The following is a 15,907-nucleotide window of genomic DNA, read 5'->3' as shown; positions in this document are numbered from 1 at the left end:
GTTTGAATATTGTTGAACTACGTCCACGGTGAATGTCTCTGCTATCCATTACTTTGTTTTCCCTCCCCCGCCATGATGTTTTCTAAGTGAACAGCGGAGCTAGCTAACTAGCCAGGTTAGCCTTCAGGCTGTGGTGGAAGAAGGGAGGTGCAATGGATGGATGCTTCGCCCCGCTACGTTTCACGTATTTGTCGTAGTTTGAACAGAATGCGTCCTCTCCGGGTTATCTGTGTCTTTTCTCGTTAAACTCCGCGGTGTTGCGGGGGGCTGCTAACTCTCAGCGCCGTGTTAATACATGACCCGGGAGTGTCGGCGTCTGGCTATAGTTTGAAGATTAACGCTAGCTGGGGCTGTGGACGCGGCTACACGCACAGCTAGCTCCTCCTCGCTGTCTACCATCGCATTCGTGTGTCTGCTGCCTCAGGAATGTTCTCCAAAAAGCCTCATGGCGACGTTAAAAAATCAACACAGAAAGTGTTGGACCCAAAGAAGGACGTGTTGACGAGGCTCAAGCATCTGAGGATTGTCATAGGTGAGTTAAATCCCCCCGGCATGCGGGTGCACCTCCACTGTACGTGCCAGCCTGGGCGGGCAGGGCATGCCACACCAAACTCCCAACAGAACATGATCCACGGTTGAAGTTGCCTTGCATGTAAACAAACGCGCAGGTTGTTAATGACAAACTCACAGACAATTCTCGTGTATTCTACCATCCGCTTATCAATCGGGTTTCTACCTGTGGCCAGTGGCAAATCATTGTATCTCCTGTACCTTGCAGACATTTGTTAATGTTTACATTGGTTGCACCCCCCCCCCACACACACACACACACACACACACTTACCATGATGGGCAGTTATGAGTCTTGTGTTGGACTGACTTACGCAGAGACTTGGCATCTCTGCATAATGAATAATCTGTGGTGAAGTTCTTGCTGCCTGGTGAGAACATGTGTGTATGTGGCTGACAGCATTATATTTAGACACAGTGATGGATGCAACACACTGTTGTAGTCGGGCCGTTGTGATCTCTTCAGGGGTGTGACTGCAGCAGGGCCTGAGTGCTGCCGCAAGAAGACCTGGACAAATACCCGCTGAGTGTTTTTTTTAGTTGTGTTACAACACAACACAGTGTGGAAAGAACAGGGGAGATGACACGGTAATGCGTATGAATAAGTGATTGATGTTTGAGTGTGTGTGTGTGTGTCTCTTTCACTGACAACTGTCACACATGTAAACACCCATAAACACACACTGACCTGAGAGGGAAACGAGCTCAACGATTTCCTCTCTCTGTCCAGTACAGTAGTTCAGCTTCCTGTTTCTATTGTGTGTGTGTGTGTGTGTGTGTGTGTGTGTGTGTGTGTGTGTGTGTGTGTGTGTGTGTGTGTGTGTGTGTGTGTGTGTGTGTGTGTGTGTGTGTGTGTGTGTGTGTGTGTGTGTGTGAGAAGAGGGGTGTGCCCCCTCTTTGTACTCCATGGGGAACATAGGACCTTGATAACAATCCCAGTCCTGCAAGCAGAAACATTGTTTGAAAATGAATACTCGGACAGCTGAACCTCAAATGTTTTAATGATCATCTGTTAATGTAGCACTGATGTGAGCGTATAACTGGAGAAAGGCCAATTTTAGAGATCAAGAGGACTAAAAGCAGAACCTACTTGTCTATGTTGTTGGCGTTGTTAAGGAAGCCATCATTCCCAGTTGCTCAGTTTTCTTTGCTCTTAAACAGGTTCCTCCACAGAAAAATGTTTACCTTTGCCATCAAGGGAAACAGATTGAGCACTTTGCAGTCTTTCTATGGGTTTTTGAAAGTCTGTAATTTAATAATCAGAAATTTGTTAAAATATTACATGTTAGGTCTTAAATACATTTGGCCAGGTCTTAGTTAATGCTACTTCTGTAACACTTAAAACTTAAAAGAGAAATGTTTTGGCTCTATGCACTGTTTGTAACGTTTAAGTGTGTTTATATGTTAGCACACTGTAATAAAACTACAAACAAGACCACCATAGAACTGATAACTGGTAATCTATAAATACCATGGTCAGAATTGATCTCAGTACAATCGGCTTGGCTGTGGTAAAGACTATAGATATCTACTTTCGCTGTCTGTAGTTTGAGAGAGAACTTGGTATGTCGAGGGTTATTCAATACTAGTCAACTTCCTCTTATCTTCAATTATGGGGAAGAGTAAGTAATTGTGGGTCTGTGATAGTGTTTCATATCTGTCGTACTTGTCATAGGTCTTAATTTTCATGAATGATCAAGAATGATTCAAAAAGACGCTACTTCACTGTTCTGTAATCCACTTGATCCAATCAGGTTGATAAGTTACTGCTCCCAGGCAATGTTTCTGTCCCGTCTTTGACCAAAAAACGAACTAATTCTTTGAGGAACATGTTTTTCTTTAAATGTTTGAAATACCTTTTCTTATACAGAATCTATTTGTAGTCTGTTTTAAAAAACAAAAAACAAACCATTACGGAGACCTAGGAGCAAAGGTGGTTATTTTATAGATTACTGGTTCACACTTATTGGCTGTAACATATAGCAGTAGGTAAATATGCAATCCTGTGCAAAATAAATGAAACAGTGGCACACATATTTTTTATTTATCAATTAACTAATTACAAAGTACCTCCCTCTACCTTTAAAACAGCAGCACTTCTTTTTCCTGCACTCGTGCCCACTTTATCAATGCCCTTGGCAGGAAGGTAGCTCCAGACGTCTTGGAGAACTTGCCACACTTCCTCTGTGGATTTAGGTTGTGACAGTTACATCTGTTTCTTCAGATAATTCTACACCAATAGGTCACACAACCAAAGTGACTAAAACGTCTGCACAATATTGTATCTTTGATCATCATGAACTTAAACATAGGAGGTTTTAACTTGGTGTTAGTTGCTGTTACGTCACAATGTTTTGTCAGGCATGTAAGGAGTGAGGAATTAATTTGTCGTGGGATTTGTACAAAAATAACGTTTGTCCAAGAGATGAAAAATGTTGACAAATGTTGTGTTAAAATGTCCCCCAGACAAGGTTGCCCTTACAAGGGTGTGTGTGTGTGTGTGTGTGTGTGTGTGTGTGTGTGTGTGTGTGTGTGTGTGTGTGTGTGTGTGTGTGTGTGTGTGTGTGTGTGTGTGTGTGTGTGTGTGTGTGTGTGTGTGTGTGTGTGTGTTTTCAGACTTAACATAAACAAAGCCAGAGACTATCAACAGAGGCTCGTGTGTGTTTTTAAGTGTGTAGCCTAATGTCCTCCATGCTTGGGTATTGTTTTTTCCTTCAGTTTTGACCCTGAACTATTGCGGTGGTTTAAATATGTGTTTTATCTCAGTGTGTGAGTCAGTGTGTCTCCTTCCTAATGACAGCCAGTGGTGTTGAGGCAGAGATTCAGTCCAGAACACACAGGAAGGTAGAAGGTAAACTTCCGATCCTTCAGAAGAGAATAAATCTGTGACTGGGACACAGAGTGGACTAAGTCTTGTCTGCTCTGGCTCAACGTGTCAAATGCGTATTTAGAGAACCCAGATGCTGCTGTGAGGTGACATTACTCAAATGTGGTCTTCACAACAACACAACATTTGAAATTTAGACTTTAATTAAAACGTTTTGACTACAAATGGATAGAGAAGAGATGACAATTTTGAACGTACCCCCCTTTTCTTTGTGATATTGTATTCACATTTTTGTCTGTCTAACTGCATACAGATATGTGAGTGGAGGAAAGGGACACTTAAGTGTCAGGCTGAGCACATTTGATGTGTGTTTAGTGGTGTGGCTATTTAGGGAGATGTCTAAATTGTATCAGCAATTGAGGTGAAGGATAAAACTGAGGACAGCCTTGGAATCAGGTCTTTTTCTGCTATGAAAACTTCTGGACAGTTTTAACCATGGTGTTCTTCTCCAGTGTGTGTGTGTGTGTGTGTGTGTGCTTATTAATTCTTTATTTTCACTCTCAATTTTCAGAAAACGCAGAGCCTGCAGAGCTGAAACAGTTCTTTGACCTGAACTACTCCCATATCTACTATGTCTTCTTTGAAAACTTTGTTACCATCGAGGTCAGCCTCAAGCAAAAAGGTAAGTGTCACTGATGGTCAAATAACCCAAACAAAGCCTAACAGGGTGGGCTGGGTGAACATATACCAACAAATCATTGCTAATAGAGCTAAATTACTATGCGTTCATCTAGCTTATATATATATATATTATGTACTTTACATAGAGGTTATTGCATGTCAAATCATCACACTTTTGTGATGATTGCACCATCACAGATCTTAATGAAATTTGGTTGATTTGATCACATGAGAAACCAAAAGAACCCAAATTTGATGTGTCCTGGATCCCAATTAATGGAGACTACATTTTTAGTGGAGACTCTTTCTGTAGAACAATTTTTTGCTACCATTTCCTTGTAAGTCAAGTGTGCACTGCCGAAATAACAGTAAAGAACTTGAACTTGTTTCAGGTCATAAGTCTCAGAGGGAGGAGCTGGACTCAATCCTCTTCATCTTTGAGGTAATGCAATCTCATACCTTTCTACCCAAAAGGGAAGTCTTGAAAAACCTGCTGGATAACCCTAATAATTGTGGAGCTGCCACAGTGGTGTCCATCTATGACAGTGTATGATGAACAAAATATTTATTGTTTTACTATTAGTATGTTTCCATCTAAAAAACATGTGATATTGCACCAAACACCAGTCAGTCACTGTTATATGAGTTATTTCTTCTAACGCCTTTTCCGATCGATAAGTTGTACAAGACGTGTTACGTTACAATTAGGATTTTTTTTTTCTCACATCCTTCAAAACTGTAGATGAACTGTGGATTAATGTAGATTATTGAGTACTGAGGATTTGAGCGGATTTTATACATCAGTAGGGATGGAAGCTTTACTTCTCTTTTAACTAGATGCTAGATTCAGAGGGGCTATAGAACAGAGCTCTGACATGAATCACTGAGGTGTTTGTGATGTCTGTAGGTGGTCTCGCTCAGTTCCACAACACCAGCTGAATTTGACCTCAGCCTCTTCAGACCACTGGCATTTTGCAACACTTTAAACTGAGTGGTGGTGCTTAGAGTAGCCAGGATATATCAGCGTGAGTGCCTGGGTGTTACTGACATCCAGTTGCCCCTGCAAACTCCAAACAAACTCCTCTTTAAATTCAGGACAGGCCTGGGCATAGCACAGGACTAGAGAATACTTGGATAAAAGAATGCACTTGAAAGGTGTAGCTAAACTTACAGCAATAAAAGTTTTTAATAGAATTACTTATGACGTAAGAATCCCTTCAACTCTGCCAAGGAGGTTTTCTTCTCTGTTTATTGGTTTGATTTTTACCAGCATTATGCAAAAACGACTCAACCAATATCTATGAAATTTTGAAGAGGCGTGGGGGTTGACCGAAGGAAGAACCCATTACATTTACATTTAAACGTTGCGAGAGCAATTCTCAGAGAATAATTCAGGAATCTTGATGAAATAATCAGGCATATTTAGGTGACTTATATTTATGAGTGTTTGCAATTAGGTGCAGATCCAAATAAATAAGCTGGATCTATGTGGATTTATAAGGAGACTGTTGGGCCTTGGCGGCGGTATGAGTGTCATTCTAGGTCTGGTTATAAATGTTATTATATAATAGTTTGTCCCAGTGAATAACAAACCAGTTTCGGAAGTTGTTATCAAGATATATTGGCTAGTTTACCGTGATATACAGCCAATCTTTGGTTATGACGTCCATTCCTACTTGAAAGACAAAATATGTAAAGCACATGATCCTACAATGTTGTGTAACTAATTTTTTTATTATTTTCTCATTATGTTAATCTTTTTTTTTTTTTTCAGAAAATTCTCCAACTCCTTCCAGAGAGAATCCAGAGCCGATGGCAGTTCCACAGCATCGGTATCTCGCACGAAAACACACTCCACCCCTTTTCATGTAGCATACTACCGTTTCTCTTGTACCTTTATACAGCAGATCAGAGTGCAGCAGAATACAATGCGTTGTTGAATCAGGTTGAACCAGTCTTAAACAGCCACTTACTTGTCAGTTTGTTTCATGTAATTTGTAGAGATAAACAAGCACCAGAACATAGCAAAGTGAAAATGCATTACTTGATGTTGCTCTGCAGTTGGAGTAGAATTTCAACGCAGGCTTCCATTTTCCTTCAACATGTCTTTACCACAATTTGAAATATTAATATTTATAAGTAAAGTATATATAAGTAAAGACAAATGTGACGTAAGCTGCTGATGTATTCCATACTGCCTAACTTCAGCTATAGTCACTATGCACTGTGGTTTTTAATGACCAGACTGAAATCTCTTTCTCTCACAGGGCTGATTCTCAAGAAGCTGTTACACACAGGGAACTCTTTAAAGGTACAGCTCTATTTTGTTGACTGTATTATCTTTCAGTCATAGTCCATGTTAATCCTCTAGCTTCCAACATGTCCACCCTCTACTTCTTAATCTTTTCTTAAAGTTATCATAAGCTTAGACAAGTCTTGTCTGTAAACTGTCTGCACAGGGTTGACAAATGTAGGCTTGTGCCACCACTGTGTTTGACTTTGCTGATATTAAATGCAGACCAACATGTTGGAATGCGTTTTACATTTGATGTGCTTAAGGCATAGTCAATGCTAAAGTGATGTTTCATATGTATGCATGGTTGAATGCACTCATTATAAGTCGCTTTGGATAAAAGCATCAGCTAAATGAAAGCGTCAGCTAAATGAAATGTAATGTAATATAATGTAATATGTTTTATGTATAAGGAGAAGGAATTTGCACTAATTTGGTGGTTGTGTCGGCTTGATATGTATGAAGGCAAATCTTTTTTTTTGCTGTGACTGACCTACTGAACTTGTTGTGTGGGCACATTTTGCTGCACACTTTGAAAATAAATTACTTCAAGTCTTAAATTGGAAAGAAAATGATAGTAAATGCTGCAAATAATGCATATTAATTTGGTTTCTCCTCATGTCTCTTCTCTCTTCTTCTCTACATTGTAGATCCGCCGTGAAGGAGTGCGTCTGTTCCTGTTGTGGATGCAGGCGTTACAGAGTAATGCAGAGCGGGAGCAGCTCTGCATGTTTGCCTGTTTGATTCCTGGCTTCCCAGCTCCACTCTGCCACGGGACACCACGTACCCTGGACACTCTGATCAACCCCCCACTGAGTTTGACAGAGAGTTAGTGCAATACACAAACACACACACATACACATTCACACAGTGGAGTTTAACTGATAATGATGATGACTAGTTACAAGATATACATGTTGGATAACACGTGGAACCCCTTTTATTTTTCTACTGTTTATACAGAGATGACAACACAGCAGCAACATTGTAATATACGATAATAATAAGTCTTCTGCTTCTCCCCCTCCAGCTCAAGTGACCCCAGAAGAGATCACTCCATTGGTTCCTCCCCAGTCAGGCGACAAGAACCAGGAAGACCTCACTGCCTACTTCCTAGAAGCCCTATTGAAATACATGGTAAACCAGGTATTATCATTATTTCTTACTAACACATCTAACACAAGTACACTCCTGAAAATGTTCTGGTGCCTTACTAATGCCACTAATGCTAAACATAGAGGATGTAACCAGTTACTGTAATTTATCCTGGTTGATAAAGATATCATCTAATCAATGGCTGGTCACTAAATTCCTCAAATAGTTCCATCCCTTATTGACACAAACTGATTTTGTTCTGCTATTTCCTCCTGCTGCTGTCACACACAAATGCATGCAGTCATCAACACACTGATATCATTCTCCCCTGAAACAATGGTGCTCTTCTCCACTTGACCCTATTTTGTGCATGTATAACACAAGTGTGTGTCTGTGTGTCTGTCTGTGTGTGTCCACTAGGCCAAGTCTCTAGAGTGGCGTTGTAAAGAGAACCATGAACGTGGCTTCAGCTTCCTCTTTGGTCACTTCAGGAAGTTCTACCTTCCTCACATCTTTCCCAACTTTGCCATGGAAACCAGCCTCTACAACCCCATTATGGGTGAGTACAAGATACAGAAAATCTGGAAACTCACAGGGACACACAGGCTCAGCAGTAATGTTGTATTTCTGCAAATCATTAATAAAGATTTTGCTCTTTCCCTGTAGACGTGCCTCCGATGCGTCCTAAGCCTTACTACAGTGTGGTTCGCAGGGAGCAAGACGGTGGTGAGACCCTTTACTGCACCAAGGAGAGTTTCCTTCAGGCCAGAGTCATCTTCATACGCTGGCTGGTTTCCTTTTGGCTGGAGCCACGACCCAACACACAAACACACATCCCAGGAACAGAGGGAGAGAGCATCCCTAAGACCATACAGGTAATGCACTAAAATTGTGATGTTGGAAACTGTTTGAATGGCAATACTGTGTGATTTAATAAATGAGTTCATGCTAACTACCCAGATATTCTCCGATTCATATTAAACACATTAGAAATGTAAAGGACATTACTTCCTGATGTTCAGAGGGGGAGGGCTTAGAGCGGCATATGAAAAAGCTGATGATAGATAAGTCGATGGAATATAAAATGTCAAAATAACTGTCCTTTGTTCATCCAGTGTCTCTTTATTTTCTCACTGTATAACCTGCATTATTCTTGACCTCCAGCGAGCAGCAGCCGGCCTTGCAGCTCGCTCTGGTGGCAGCTCAGATGACAGCAGCGGAGGCGTAAGTCGGTCAGACAGCCACCTGGAAAGTAGCGGGGGTTCCTCTGGGCCAGGAGGAGGCAGCATGGGGCTATCTGGGGGATCGGGGCTGGGGGGTGAGCCCGAGCAGAGCCACTCCAACACATCTACCCTGACTGAGAGGGAACCCAGCTCCTCCTCACTCTGCTCCATGGATGAGGAGCAGCTGACGGACATGGAGGTTGTGAGAAGAGTGCTGACCTGCTCCAGAACCAACGTTAACTTCATCACAGAGATCTTTAGACAGGTGAAGGAGAAATAACTGTTTTTGACATTATGTAGGTGTCACTCCCACTTCTGTGCAATACCTTGTCACCTTAAATTTGTCCTTTTGCCCTTAATGTGTAAAGCATCTTTAGGTCCCTTGAAAGGCGCTATAAAAATTGTATAATTATTTTAGTATGTCACACCTTTGACTTGCAATGTAATACAATGCTATGGCTGCATTTTGAGTAGATCTAGGTAGATTCCCAAATTTTTTTTGTATGTGCAGTGTCCCTGTACAGGCCACTTGGTCTTCTAACATTTTTTTCATTGAAGGATACTTTAAGCATCCTTCAATGAAAAAAAAAAATCAGTAAATCAGTATTTTTTGTGAAATTTCGTCTTCTAATTATTATTTATTTGTCTTTGCCAATATAGGCATTTCTTCTTCCTATGTGTGAGGCAGCAGCGATGCGAAAAGTGGTCCGTGTTTATCAGGAATGGATCGCCATGGAGGACAAACCAGTGTTTATGAAGGAGCCAGACGAGGGACATTATCCCATTGCCACAGGCGGCAGTTTGGATTCAGGCTCTCAGCACGGGGACAAGGAAGACGAGGTGAGGAACAAGTTTTGGAAACCATTGCAATATTCATCTAGAAGGGTGCCCTGAGAGCACCTACCTCCGCCAAGGCTATGCCCCATCTCGCCTTGTCAAAGCAGTGTTTCCTATTAATTATCTAGACTTTTTACACTCGTCATAATAGCATAAAAAATCTCCAACTTCTGTTCTGTGCAGCATGCAGTGTGCTTGCACACATTCTCACGCCATTGTCCATAAAATTGTTACTGTCCATGCACACAGCAAGATCTTTGTTTCTGCTGCTGTCGAGAGCTTAATGCCATTCAATGCAACTCTTGAATTTCACTCTTTACGCTGTGTTCCTGTCACTTGGAATCTGTTGCACGTTGGAGTGATGTTTGCACACGTGCACTCCTGCTACCTTAAAAGGTTGAATGAATTCAGTGAGAAACGCTGCAGAGAAAGTGAAAGAAAATTCCTTAATCCGCCCTTTTATTCAGATCCGCAAGTTCAAGTTCTTTCCTGACCAATACTGCCTCTTTCCACAAAGTTTAATGTTAATCTGTCCAGTAGTTTTTGCGTAATCCTTCTAACAGACAGACTGACAAACAAAGTGAAAACGTAACTTTCTTGTCTGAGGTAATAAATGATGGCCCATGGGAACAGATCTTTATGCACACATACACATTCCTCGTAAATGCCCACTTGCTTTAAACTTCCTGCTTCAAGTTTTTAACCCAGAATTTCAGTTTTATATTTTGATCTGAAGCCCAGGCCGCGATAACATGATATTTAAACATTTTTTGGAACTGGATGATTTTCACAGGCTGGGTGACACTCCATGTGTTGAGTAAACAGAGTTGTCTGTGTGTTTGCTTTCCTTGTCAGGGAATGAACAAAGAGATTGACAGTGAATTGCTGGAGTACAGTGTTCATGCCGGAGTTCAGACTACACTACAGGTATGGTTTCAATCTGTCTTCATGTCTCACTCAAACATTTAGTCTCATCATTGCAGCAAATAGTTTTTTTTCACTTTTTGAAAAAGTAGGTTTCGACCCATTTACCATCCTAACCACTTGTCTGCTTGTCTGCAGGTGTTTATCACCCACTCCTCGAATGTTTTTCTAATCGAGCCTGCCAACGACATCAAGATCCTTTTAGAGGAGCATGTCGACATGTGCAAGCGAGTCCTGAACATCTACCGCAGCCTCGTCATGCACGAGACCATGGATAATAAAACATGGTAAAAAAAAAAATGCTGGACAAACACAATCAATGTTACTTGTTAGTGCAGACTGGGATTATTCAACACACCTCAAACTTTAACTTGGGTGCATGTGTTTGTTTCATAGGGAGCAGATCTTATTGGTGCTGCTGAGGGTGACAGAGTCAGTGATGAAAAGACCGCCGTCCATCATGCCTCAGGGCAAGAAGAACAACACACTGTCGGGCAGACTGGCTGGACCTATCTTTCAGGTACATCACTATCACTACATCAAATAAGGTAAATACTTTCAAAAGTACTGAACACACGGAAGGACACAGGATTTTTCTCTGCACAGTCTCTGGAAGACAGATGGGCTTGTGGTATTCTAGATGCTTAATATATAATTGTCTACTGAACTATATGTAGGGTATATACTTGTTGATTGTGTAAAAGTACTTGACGCACTCATGGCAACTTTCTAATCATCTAATATAAAAGTAGTTTGCTTGAATATGATTTTGGGCTTAATTTAGTCAGAATACAGAAGTATTTGTAAAAACAATTAATTGAAGTCCTGCTTACGCATGGACGAAGTTGTATTATTTAGTAAACTTATTTTATGAACACTTTAATGAAGTTTAATTGTGCCCAAGTATGATCCAGTCAGTATTCCTTGAATAAAAGTTTAAACTAACAATTTAGTAGCACTTAAATGGCACTTACTTATAGAACTTTGTAGTTTGGCTTTCTTGAAGTAATTGTACTTTCTTGATTCTGGGTTTGTACTCTCATGGTTGAATGCACTTATTGTAAGTCGCCTTGGATAAAAGCATCAGCTAAATGAAATGTAATGTAATGTAATATTCAGTCCCAATTATTATTTATATTTTATTCGTAGAAAGCTTTTCTTATATAACGTTATATCATTTTCTGCACAGACTCTAATAGTAGCCTGGATTAAGGGGAACTTAAACGTCTACATCAGCAGGGAACTGTGGGATGACTTGCTCTCTGTCCTGTCCTCCCTGACATGCTGGGAGGAACTGGTCACAGAGTGGTCTCTCACCATGGAAACCCTCACCAAGGTACCATGTTTTCATCTACTGCCAAACATTATATCAAGCAGTCTGCGTTGTGTATATGAATAACTTGTGTTTATGGCTGTGCAATAAGACCAAAATCTCATATCCCAATATATGGTCATTTATTTCATATCCAGATAACTATACACATCCTCACTCCTTGCTTGTTACTCATATCTTTTCTCAACTGTATAACTGTGCAGATGTAAGTTGCAATGACGGCCGTTCTTCTCCTTCCATCCTCATGATTCTTTGCTTTATAATGTATAACATCCTTTGAGGGACCATACTAAAGAATTGAGCTAGTATATCACACTACTGTGTCAAATGTGCGGGGCTGGAACTGCTTGTGATTATAATGATACTCACGGCTGGTTTTCCAGGTTTGGGTCAGTCGGTCTTTACATCAGTCAGTTTTGGAAAGAACTGCTCACAGCAGTACGTCATCCCAAACAGAGATAGAAACTTCAGTACACGTCTCCTCAGAAAAGGACGTACATACAGAGCAGAGGGAGTTGTTTAGCTCTGAGCTTGTCGTTTGCACTTTGCAGCTCAACGATTTTATGCTGTAGGTTGTCAGGGGAATTAGCTGGTTCCTTATTAAACAGCTTGGTAAATATGTTTAGCTACTTCTGTTTCCTTTTCTTTACTTTTCATGTTCTGAAACCTCTCACCAAACTCAACAGCATATTCGGATGTCACAGCAGTCTTTTGTTCTTACTGGAAAATGCACAATGTTTGCCAACAATGCACAATTTTTTGTTAGTGTGATGATAGCAGCTCCACAGTAGCAACAATGCTCCTTTACTAATTCTCCTTCTGAATCAGGTTTCAGTTTCTTAACTATCAGATCGCTCACCACAGAAGTTCCCTGCACAACATTGTCTCTGTCAGAATGTGGTGTTGTTAAAGCTCGTTATAAAACATCCAAACTCCTCAGAAGAGTGAGAACTTTAGACATTAAAGGTTGTTTTCATCCAGTTTAGCTGCATGTTTCCGGCTGTAACAATCCTCGAAAAACAAAACTATTCTGGCTTGTCTTTTAAAAATATCATCTTTCGTGCATTTCTTTTTGTCATTCGTCATGTACTATCCTGTGTATGTCTCTGTTTTGTAGGTGCTGGCCAGGAACCTGTATACTGTGGATCTCAACGAGCTGCCTCTGGACAAACTCAGTGAACAAAAACAGAAGAAACATAAAGGAAAAGGTTGGTCCGTCGCCAGAGACTCTGACAGATCCTGTGTAGACACACAACTTCCTAAGAGCAGGTCTGAAACCCAGCCAGCTGATCCTAGCATCACATTAACCAAAGCCAACAGCAACACTTAAAAACAATTACAATCATAATCCTTAGTGTAATATCTAAAGTGGAAAAAGTAAAGTGTACAATGCAGGCACCCCAGCTTAGTGTCAACAATGTCACACAATTTCTCAGCCATGACCATAAGGAGATCTACTGAGGCCTCAGAAATTATTCAGACTCTTTCACATTTTGCACACTTCAATGGTTTTAGAATTTTTTTCAAATTTATATCCCATAATCAAAAAGTGAAATGTGCCATTTACAAGAATATTCAGACCCAAAGACTCATCACTGGCCAAAGGCCTTACTTATGCCTCATATATGACATGTGTGGAGAGCTGAAGATGACAGTTAACAGATTTATCTGATCAAATCTGAGAGGATCTGCCAGTAAGAATGAAAAAAACTGCCCAAATCCAAGTGTGCTGCTCTTACACAAGCAGATTTAAAGCTGTTATTGCTGCTAGATGGACTTCTACAAAGTACTGAGTCAACGGTCTGAAGAGATTTCCATGATTATAAAAACATGACACAAAATGTGCATTGCATCACGTGACAACTTTTCTATCAAAATCTGCTGTAGTTACAGAGAGAGACAGAACATATCCTTAAGTACCAGGGAATTGACACTCACAATATATAATTCCTTCTCTGCTTCCCCTCCATTTATACTCAAGGTATCGGTTCAGAGGGCCAGCGACAGATTGTGGATAGTTCCTTCTCTAAAGGCTGGAGCAGAGATCCACCAGGTCAGGCCGCAGCAATGAGGCAGCGAAGTGCCACCACTGCTGGTTCACCAGGCATCGAAAAGGCCAGGAGTATCGTCCGCCAGAAGACTGTAGGTCAGTATTTCCCTTCTTACACGTCCATCCTCCTGGTGTTTGTGAGGAACAGACTTATGTGAAACCTTCAGCTGTGGCCATTGATGGGAGAGAAATGGTCACAAAACCATTAGACTGAAAAAACGTTTTTAGCTTACAGCAAGACGAGTTATGATAAGAACAAATCAGAGGATACAGTTTGGAAGGGGTTTTGTACTTGTTACCTTCCAACACTCCATATAACATAAACATTTACTTTTTTGAAACGCTTAAAAAACATGTATTAACATGACAAACTACATACAACCCATGTACTTTTGCCTGTTATTATTTAAGTTACTACTTTATATTTATGAGGTTCTCTTTCAGTTCTCAGTGATGATACATGGGTAATTATTCATGCTGGTATTGGGTGTCGGATTGTGGAATGTAAAGATAAATTAAATACTGTTAGAAGTGTGTCTATGGGGCCTAAAATGGCTTAAAATAGCCAGGTAGTGTATTTATTAACCCTTAATAAACTGGGCCATTGCTGATAAGCTTCGTCTCTCTTTAACATGTTATGTACCACTTCTAAAATCCCCTAGCTCTGGGACACACTGCCTGTGTTGCATGATGTGCAGTACGTCCCAGTTTTATTTTCTATGTCCATGTTAACAGAACCAGTTATCATTTCCTGCGTGAGACACAGATGTTGCGTGCAGCTCGAGCCTCACTGCTACAGTGCATCATCTACGGTTTTGATGCCTTGCCTTTCTTTTATTTGTTCAGCACGCGGCTCTCAGCATCAACAGAAAGAGAAGAGATCTGCTGATAGTCGTATTGACATCACACCAGCAACGTTAGATAAAACTGACACCTTTTCAATTGCCCTGGTGAAGGACAGGGGTTTTCTAGTGTGCACTCTCTCGTTCTCTCTTTTTCTGACCAATGTTTGAATTATGTGAATGCTTTCTGGTTACAACTCTTCACTCCCCTGACCGCTCATCAACTGTAGATGATTATTATTATTGATGGCCATTATCTTTATGTAAAAAGAGGGCTGGTATTAACCTCTCTGCAGCAGACACGCTGGTGGTGTGGGGACACACCCCTAGGACACACCCCTGTGAGCCGCAGCAGTTCAGACACATGCAACACAGGCAGTCCATCCTGGGCGTTGGTGTGTTTTCACTGTGACTCAAGCTAAAGAACAATTGCCTGTTTAACAGCAAATGTATTTAAAAGTCATAAATTTGGTCAAACTTGCAGACAACCTCCTTTTCTGATTTAACTGTCTCTGACCAGCATTCAGACAAATGTAGTGCTCCTGTGTACCGTGGTCGTGAGAGGAGATTTGAGCTGCCACCCGCCTCTCAACATCTTCTTCCAGAGCTAACCCTGTCTCACTCCTCCCCCAACTCCTTCCCTCCATCGGCCCTTAAACTTTCCTCTTCTTCGCTGTCTTTGCTCCATTTTCTTCATCTATCTATCTTAATTTTTTCTTGACATAATATTTGAATATGTCATTTTTTCCATTCCTTTCACTTTTACATCCTTCCCATATATATGCATTTTCTTTCCCTTCCACACTTTGCCCTCCCTTTCCCTCTGCACTCATCCTTCCTTCTGTTTCACACCCTTCCCGATTTTCTTCTATTTCTCTTCATCTCTTCTTCCCAACTTGTTAGCCCTGCGTAGCTGTTCTACGGGGGACTCTCTGCTGTCCTCAGCCTTTATCCGCAGTGCTAAGAGTGCTCCTGCTCTGGCTCCGCCTCTTCCTGTCCTCCACCACCGCAACCCTTTACTACCCCCCCTTGCCGACCAGCTGGCAGGTACACACTCTTTGCACTACCTGTCTGCCTGGAAACTTTAGGCATCATCAGCACGTCTGTCTGAAAGTGAAACTTAATGTCTGTCACCTCGCCTCTGTCTCCCCATTTTTCTGGCTGTGTAATTATCATTCCTTAGGGAACGATTTGCACGGGGTCCACTAGGAATCATCAATCTGTAACTGTTA

General features: G+C 41.2%; 1 protein-coding gene across 7 annotated transcripts in view; it reads left to right on the top strand.

Moving 5' to 3' along the window:
• The first annotated feature begins 79 nt into the window (after positions 1-79).
• Positions 80-15,907, top strand: part of ralgapa1 (Ral GTPase activating protein catalytic subunit alpha 1) — a 75,030-nt gene continuing 59,202 nt past the window's right edge. For 2 of the 7 annotated variants that reach the window (XM_047341583.1, XM_047341584.1), the window contains exons 1-17: positions 96-532; positions 3,969-4,079; positions 4,471-4,520; positions 5,853-5,910; positions 6,346-6,389; positions 7,022-7,199; positions 7,402-7,517; positions 7,887-8,025; positions 8,133-8,341; positions 8,631-8,954; positions 9,350-9,529; positions 10,382-10,453; positions 10,589-10,737; positions 10,847-10,970; positions 11,640-11,786; positions 12,901-12,991; positions 13,765-13,929. In XM_047341583.1, coding sequence (XP_047197539.1) covers positions 427-532; positions 3,969-4,079; positions 4,471-4,520; positions 5,853-5,910; positions 6,346-6,389; positions 7,022-7,199; positions 7,402-7,517; positions 7,887-8,025; positions 8,133-8,341; positions 8,631-8,954; positions 9,350-9,529; positions 10,382-10,453; positions 10,589-10,737; positions 10,847-10,970; positions 11,640-11,786; positions 12,901-12,991; positions 13,765-13,929 — 2,263 coding nt within the window. In that variant the 5' untranslated portion in view covers positions 96-426. Of the gene's footprint in view, positions 533-3,968; positions 4,080-4,470; positions 4,521-5,852; positions 5,911-6,345; positions 6,390-7,021; positions 7,200-7,401; positions 7,518-7,886; positions 8,026-8,132; positions 8,342-8,630; positions 8,955-9,349; positions 9,530-10,381; positions 10,454-10,588; positions 10,738-10,846; positions 10,971-11,639; positions 11,787-12,900; positions 12,992-13,764; positions 13,930-15,578; positions 15,723-15,907 lie in introns of all 7 variants that reach the window. The other 5 variants (XM_047341578.1, XM_047341579.1, XM_047341580.1 and 2 more) reach the window with 5 other exon arrangements.

This window comes from Hippoglossus stenolepis, chromosome 10, assembly GCF_022539355.2.
Source record: "Hippoglossus stenolepis isolate QCI-W04-F060 chromosome 10, HSTE1.2, whole genome shotgun sequence".
In the NCBI taxonomy this organism is placed as follows: domain Eukaryota; kingdom Metazoa; phylum Chordata; class Actinopteri; order Pleuronectiformes; family Pleuronectidae; genus Hippoglossus; species Hippoglossus stenolepis.
This window is presented reverse-complemented; position numbering and strand designations above follow the sequence as displayed.